This window comes from Coregonus clupeaformis, chromosome 5 (assembly GCF_020615455.1).
Source record: "Coregonus clupeaformis isolate EN_2021a chromosome 5, ASM2061545v1, whole genome shotgun sequence".
Lineage (NCBI taxonomy): Eukaryota > Metazoa > Chordata > Actinopteri > Salmoniformes > Salmonidae > Coregonus > Coregonus clupeaformis.
Window position 1 is genome coordinate 37,600,420 of NC_059196.1, and position 8,233 is coordinate 37,608,652.

Consider the following 8,233-nt stretch of genomic DNA (forward strand, 5'->3'; position numbering starts at 1 on the left):
AGTGGCTAGATGTGCCAAGCTTATAGAGACATACCCCAAGAGACTTGCAGCTTTAATTGCTGTAAAAGGTGGCTCTATAAAGTATTGACTTTGGGGGGGGGGGGAGTATGTCTAAAATATTTTGCATCTTCAAAGTGGTAGGCATGTTGTGTAAATCAAATGATACAAACCCCCAAATAATCAATTTTAATTCCAGGTTGTAAGGCAACAAAACAGGAAAAATGCCAATGGGGGTGAATACGTTCGCAAGCCACTGTATGGTATACTATATATAGGTACACACATACACACACACACACACACACACACACACACACACACACACACACACACACACACACACACACACACACACACACACACACACACAGACATACAAATATGTATTACCACATAGGCTATACACAGTCACATATATTATTAGAGATGACTGTCAAATGGAACATCATGCTCCTGCTGTCTCAGCTGATTCAGAGCACCTGCAGATGACCACAGCAGAGAGACACACACACACACACACAGACACACACACACACACATGCCCTTCCATTCTTGCCTGATGTTGTGTAGTATAGAACTGCCATATTATGATACATCTCAGGTTGTGGTTATCATTCAGATGGATAGAACAGGATGACAACAAGACTACAACATATAGGATGTAATAAGATAAATAAAAAGGCTTGAATTACTCCAAGTAATATGGGTCATGTTGTTGTCGGTATTCCCTCAACACTAGATCATAAGAGAACTACTGTTGGACATAGGCAATAGATTTTATCATCAAAACATTATATATTCAGTGAGAGTCCTCTCCATAGATGCAAACACAACATAAACCACTCAATCAAGGATTTAAAGTCAACCATAGATGCATCTATCACTCAGGAAGCTAGCTAGATAATTGTGGTATCTAAAAATATGTTGCTAATTATGCTGTGAGAACAAGGAGTCCGCTTACACTGTACTTTGATTATAAAGGTTTATTATTTCAAAGGATTTCAGCGTAAGTTTACAGACATCTGCAGGCATCTGGAGAACAACGAACCCAAAATAATATGTTAGTCTGTCCTCCTTTGTTTTAACCGTGGTATTTATATCCTATGCCCTATGTAACATAATATGGGTGTTTCCCATAAACCAATCCCAGGAGGGCACCTAACAGACTTCCTCTAACACACCATTTGCAAACATCAACAAAGTCATAAACTGTTTAAACACTACATAATGTCCACAACTCTCACTTTTTTCACTGTTTCACAGTTGGGTCCTCCATTCCAGCGTTTTGGCTTAATGCCACTACTACAGTATACCCTTTGGGTTTCCAAAACATTGCCGTTGAGCATGACATCTCTCTGCACAGCTGTCAAATGTATCTGGAATTCCACTGAGCCATTTGATTTTGCTGTGAGCATAGTAGGAAATAAAAATGTATTGCAAACCATTTATCCACATGCTCTATGAGATAGACACTTGTATTATTCTCAGAGCAGTTTCCGGTGGTCAGACTGCCACTGTGTCACACTAGACATAGGCCCTTAAAGAACGATATAACAGTCTAGTCCTAGCACAACCTTTCAAGGAATAGAAAGCAATCGCAGCCTTTTGACATACCCCTCTTGCACAATATTAATGATCTCCTTCCAACATGCCAGCACGGCCCAACATACACACTCTCTACTCTCCTGCTGTGTGCATTCCGTAAATGACGTGTGTAGGATCAGCAGTAGCTGCCAAGAATCAACAACCCACATTAGTATTATTACAGTGACCTCCACGGACTGTACTTCGTCGTTTTTAAACCGGCTTGTCAGATGAGGAGTTGGTAGGCGGAAAAGAAAGAGCGCGTTCGAGGAGCTTCGCAGTTCTGGTGGTGGCGCCCCTCCCCTCAGCGCGTTTGTAATTCCTGCGCTTTCTTGCGAGAGAGTGCTCGCAGTTGTCTTGCCTTGTGCTCTGTCGCCGTTCACTGTCGTCGAGTGCAACGAACGGTGGTGGACTTTTACTGTGACAGCGAACGAACCAGACGGAGTGTCATTTTGCAGAGCCGGAGAGCTTTGTTTGAGACTGAGGAACAGGGACGTCTGACTCGACAGTCTCAACCGCTCTCCGTTCGGCTGTGTATGTAGCCTATGTTTGAAATCTGTTCAAACGCAAAAGGCTGTAGGAATGCGGGATAGATGTCAACGGTGACTAGGCTAGTGTATGTTCAACTTGTATGTTTTTTCCTTCGGTGACTGGGATGGTTTTGCAATATGTAGCCTAGGCTATTTCTGTGCGTATTTTGGCTTCCAGATTGGCTGTGGAGAGATCGGCTTTTCCTTCTCCATTGAGTTTCTAATGCTAGACCAGTAACCATATACATTACTGTACATGCCATTTTGTATAAACTACTGGGATTAAAAGCTTTATTATAATAGACTGTTTAAAATACTAATTATGTAGATAAATATCTCCCTGAACTTGATTGATTGATTTTCTTTACTTTCCCTCTATACAGTAAAAACACCTGCATTTCCCTGACAACATGACAACAACCGATCTGAACGTGACCCTGACATCCCTCCTGAATGTGTCTGATCTCCACAAGGCAACACACGGGGGATGTTCCCTGACCAGGACAGGCTTCCAGTTCTACTACCTACCCACCGTGTACATCCTGGTGTTCGTCGCCGGCCTGGTGGGGAACAGTCTGGCCATCTGGATGTTCGTCTGCCACATGAGACCCTGGAGCAGCATCTCTGTATACATGTTCAACCTGGCCCTGGCCGACTTCTGCTACGTCCTCTCCCTCCCGTTCCTCATCTTCTACTACTTTAATAAGACAGACTGGATATTCGGGGACATTCTCTGCCGACTGCAGAGGTTTATATTCCACGTGAATCTGTACGGCAGCATCCTGTTCCTGACCTGTATCAGTGTCCACAGGTACACAGGAGTGGTCCACCCGCTCGAGTCCCTGGGCAGGCTCAAGAAGAAGAACGCCGCCCTGACCAGCGCCCTGGTCTGGGTCGTGGTCATAGCGGCAATCTCTCCCATCCTCTACTACTCCAGGACGGGGGAGAAACGTAACGCGACCACGTGCTACGACACGACCACGGAGGATGAGCTGCCGGGCTACTTCATCTATAGCATGTGTTTGACCGTGTTCGGCTTCTGCGTCCCCTTCGTCATCATCCTGGGTTGCTATGGGATGATCGTCAAGGTGCTGATATGTAAAGACATGAACAACGGCCCGTTACGGCGCAAGTCCATCCACCTGGTGATTATCGTGCTGGCCGTGTTCGCTGTGTCCTACCTGCCCTTTCACGTGATGAAGAACCTGAACATGCGAGCCAGGCTGTACTTCCAGGGCCCGGACATGTGTGACTTTAATAACCGCGTGTACGCCACCTACCAGGTGACGCGGGGGCTGGCCAGCCTCAACAGCTGTGTGGACCCGGTCCTCTACTTCCTGGCTGGGGACACGTTCAGGAGGAAGCTGTCCAGAGCCACTAAAAAACAATCCAAGAAAGGGGAGCTTCCCCTCCAGTCCAAGAGTGAAGAGACGGTGATCAACAGCCTGCCGGAGTACGTTGAGAACGGGGATGGAGAGTTCTGAGATCTGGGTCTGGGTCTGGTCTTGGTCCGGGTGGTCAGTCTGAACCTCCTACAGGGGTTTTGTGTGAAAACGTACTGTGTATCGGTGCTGTGGACCTCGCAGACTGTGTGCACTGTGGACAGAACTGTCTGGGTGGGAATCTAACAAAGCTGGTAATAGTTTGTGTCTCTGTAATCCTTATCACTAGGTAGGTATTTTCTGAATGTGAAACGAAGTTCTCATCCATCCAGAACCAAACGGAAGGAGAAGGTACTAAATAGGTTGATCCTCTGTCGAACCAACGCTAATGTGTTTGTAATGGAGAGATGGCTCTGCTAGCCACCCAGTGGATGAATAACCACTGCCTACTAGCAGGTGAAGTATGGTGGCTGATGCTAGGTGAGACACCAGGGGATGATGGAGAACCATGACCTAGAGCCTGGGCCTTATGACTGCTCTGTGGAGGTTGACACACAGACATTATAATGCACACGGAATGTTCTGAGTGGCTTTTCTCAGACTGCTACGAATTTAATCAACCCCAAATTAATCTAGTACGGTCGGTGTATCTCTGTGGCGTGCCCTGTGTGTCCGTGGTCTGTCTATTCTACATCATATGAAGGGACTATGCTAGTCTCATGTGAATATGACGCTATACTGTGATATACAGTAATATACTGTTATATGCCGTAATATACAGTAATATACTGAATGTGTGCTGTAGGAGTACTGTAGAGTACACGGTGTCAAGCCTGGTTATGTTGTTATTGTTTTGTTTTAGAAATGTAACAAAGATTTATCCAGACTAGTTAAAAGTTATTGCATGAGTCCAGTGTTATTATCGGGAAGCAATTTACCAATGACAAACCACAGCAGCCATTTTCTATGAAGTGTCGAACTGTTTATATGCATGCAGAGAAGAATGCACGAGTGACCGTGGAATGAGTAGAACATTCTGTTGTGTGTAAAGCAGCCATGTTGCGTGTTGTTGGGATTGTTACATCCAATCAGACGCTTATCACCTCTCAGTGTTCTGTACACATATTCAATCAAAACTCCTCTCTGTTTAGCCACCTTAGTAGGTGGAAAAAAAATCTACTTAAAACCTGGAGCTATGTATGTTATACTAATTCTCTGATCTATCATCATCATCATCATCATCATCATCATCATCATCATCATCCTAGTGGAGCCATTTCTGACTGTTCCTGAACTGGTCAGCAACTCTAGCAGCTCCCACAGATGTTCACAGTATCATATTGTGTGTGGATTGACATTAAATGCATAAGTTAACCCTCATCCATACTATTGGGAGATATGTAGACCTGATGAGAAATGTATGATGTGATCATATCGGCCTTCCATAGAGATCTGTGGGACTGCACATTCACTGCTCTGGTCAAAGGGGTTGTCATGTTGGAGCGCATAGAGTTGCTCTGTAGTTGTACAGCATTTAGGGGCCAGTTGTGAATGTGTGAATAAACGTTTTTTTTTATAAAACATGTAAAAGGTTATCAGATTAATTTGATATTTTTTTTACTCAATGCTTTTCAAGTATCTCTCTGTCTCTGTCTCTGTCTCTGTCTCTGTCTCTCTCTCTCTCTCTCTCTCTCTCTCTCTCTCTCTCTCTCTCTCTCTCTCTCTCTCTCTCTCTCTCTCTCTCTCTCTCTCTCTCTCTCTCTCTCTCTCTCTCTCTCTCTCTCTCTCTCTCTCTCTCTCTCTCTCTCTACTGTATATGTTGCCATTGCTCAGCTTAAGCTGCCCTATCCCCTGTTAATCGTTCCAAAGGGCATTCCTGATTATTAGATTTGTTGCTTTATTACACTGGATCCAACTCAGCTTGACTTGGCCTTCTCTCAAACTCACCGTGACAAAGGTCGGAGATAGTAGATCAAAGGTTTAGAAAACTTTATTTTCTGCTTCCACCAATTATAAATCATTCAATGGGTTGTACTGTATTGTACTGTACTGTTTATCCAGCTTATGGCTGTTATGTGTGTGAATGGCACTGGCACTGAAACGTTATCCTGCAGAGATCTATTCAAACTCATACACCTAGAGTTCCACCTCTTTCCCTGCACGCCTGTTGATTTTCCTTTCAGAACAGCCGTGAGGGAAAAGGGGAACGAGGGAGAGGGGGAATGAGGAACGAATAAAGAGTGGCACCTTTTTCTCTCCTTCTTGGCATTTCCAAAGACAGCCTTTGTGTGGGAGACAAAGGGACTGGAGTTATTGATGCTGGGAGTGTTTCTGTTTCTGTGGTGGGAGTGTTGGGATCCTGTCACCCAGACCCCAGGTTTCTGTTTTTGTTGTTATTGTGATATTTAGTCTTGGTTGTCATAGAGAGGAGTGCATGCGTGTGTTTGCATATGTGTGTACTTCCAGGTGCGTACTGGACTGTGTGGTTGGCTGGGGGGCTATAGTGCTCAAATAGGACATCTCTGGGCTGGACAGACAATAGAAGTCTTGAATGATAACGTGCTGAAGCATGAACGCCTAATGTCCTGCCAGCTTGTTTCTCCTCTCCACCCTTCTCTCTTTCTTCTTCCTCTCCCTCCTCCTCTCCCTCCTCCCCTCCCCTCCCTCCACCTCATTCTTCCTCTTCCTCCTCCTCTCCCTCTACCTCCTTCCTCCTCTCCCTCCTCCTCCCCTCCCCTCCACCTCTTTCCTCCTCTCCCCACCCTTCTGTTTCTTCCTTCCCTCCTTCATTCTTTGTGGCACTGTCAGCTCGCCCTGGGTGACAGTCAACGAAGGGCAAGGTGGGGTGAGGGTGAGGGGAGATGGCAGACAGAAGACGGATGGCAGGAGGCAAGCGGGGAGGGAGACTTGGGTAACAATGTTCTCTCTCTCTCTAGAGGACAAACGGGCAAGCAGGGAACCCCAGTGTGTGTACGTGTGTGTGCCTTCAGAGAACAAGCAGGGGGACCCCAGAGGGTAATGATGGTCTAGACAGGCCTGGTGATATATGGTACTTTGTTCCAGCAGATATACGATGTAAGGTGGCACAGCAGCGTTCATTAAGGAGCACCCTGTCCGTCTGCTGGGGACACAGTCTGGCTGTATTCATATGATAATCAGGGAACCTTGAATTTCAAGTAGAGAGAGAACGGCTAGTCCAGCAGTTCCCAAACTGTTTTGAACTTTGACCCACCGAAGTATTGTTGAATGTCATCGTGACCCATCTGACACAAAACAAAAAAGCACCTAACAGGACAGGACGTAGCCGCAACACACTAGTAAGATCCACCATTTGGGAAACAATGAGATGTAAAAACAAAAAAACTGTGAGGAACAACTGGTTTGTGGCTACAAACATTGAATTCTGTTCACTGTTGACCATCTCCACCTGTGTCAAACTCACTGGCTGTAGTCAGCTTGAGACAAAAGCTGAGTTGATCAATCAGATCAGTATTATACACTATATATACAAAAGAATGTGGAAACCCCTTCAAAATAGTGGATTCGGCTATTTCAGCCCCACTCGTTGCTGAGAGGTGTATAAAATTGAGCACACAGCCATGCAATCTCCATAGACAAACATTGGCAGTACTGAAGAGCTCAGTGACTTTCATATGGCACCGTCATAGGATGCCACCTTTCCAACAAGTCAGTTCGTCACATTTCTGCCCTGCTAGAGCTGCCCTGGCCAACTGTAAGTGCTGTCTGTTATTGTGAAGTGGAAACATCTAGGAGCAACAACGTCTCAAACGCGAAGTGGTAGGCCACACAAGCTCACAGAACGGGACCGCCGAGTGCTGAAGCACGCAGTGCGTAAAACATTGTCTGTCCTCGGTTGCAACACTCACTACCGAGTTCCAAACTGCCTCTGGAAGCAGTCAGCACAAAAACTGTTAGTTGGAAATGGGTTTCCATGGCCAAGCAGCTGCACACAGGCCTAAGATCACCATGCGCAATGCCAAGCGTCGGCTGGAGTGGTGTAAAGCTTGCTGCTATTGGACTATGGAGCAGTGGAAACGTGTTCTCTGCCGTGATGAATCGCGCTTCACCATGTGGCAGTCCGATGGACGAATCTAGGTTTGGCGGATTCCAGGAGAAGGCTACCTGCCCGAATGCATAGTGCCAACTGTAAAGTTTGGTGGAGGAGGAGTAATGGTCTGGGGCTGTTTTTCATTTTTCGGGCTAGGCCTCTTAGTTTCAGTGAAGGGAAATCTTAAAGCTACAGCATACAATGACATTCTAGACAATTCTGTGCTTCCAACTTTGTGGCAACAGTTTAGGGAAGGCCCTTTCCTGTTTCACGTGCACAAAGCGAGGTCCATGCAGAAATGGTTTGTTGAGGTCGGTGTGGAAAAACTTGACTGGCCTGCACAGAGCCCTGACCTCAACCCCATCGAACACCTTTGGGATTAATTGGAACGCCGACTGTGTGCCAGGCCTAATCGCCCAACATCAGTGCCCGACCTCACTAATTTTCTTGTGGCTGAATGGAGGTAAGTCCCCGCAGCAATGTTCCAACATCTAGTGGAAAGAATTCCCAGAAGAGTGGAGGATGCTATAGCAGCAAAGGGGGGATCAACTCCATATTAATGCCAGTGATTTTGGAATGAGATGTTTGACGAGTAGGTGTCCACATACTTTTGTTCATGTAGTGTATTTTCTCACCTTTTAAAACCCTCCCGTTGTCCTAGGGTCAAA

At 46.0% G+C, this 8,233-nt stretch overlaps 1 protein-coding gene across 1 annotated transcript; it reads left to right on the forward strand.

The window, feature by feature from the left end:
- The first annotated feature begins 1,314 nt into the window (after positions 1 to 1,314).
- On the forward strand, positions 1,315 to 4,378 carry LOC121567172 (P2Y purinoceptor 1-like). The gene is made up of 2 exons (XM_041877104.2): positions 1,315 to 2,200; positions 2,498 to 4,378. The coding sequence occupies exon 2, from the start codon at positions 2,525 to 2,527 to the stop codon at positions 3,596 to 3,598; it is 1,074 nt and encodes a 357-aa protein (XP_041733038.2). The 5' UTR covers positions 1,315 to 2,200; positions 2,498 to 2,524; the 3' UTR covers positions 3,599 to 4,378.
- The last annotated feature ends 3,855 nt before the right edge of the window (positions 4,379 to 8,233 follow it).

Excerpts from the sequence above, each read along its gene's own strand:
- LOC121567172 (XM_041877104.2), top strand. The coding sequence starts at position 2,525 with ATGACAACAACCGATCTGAACGTGACCCTGACATCCCTCCTGAATGTG.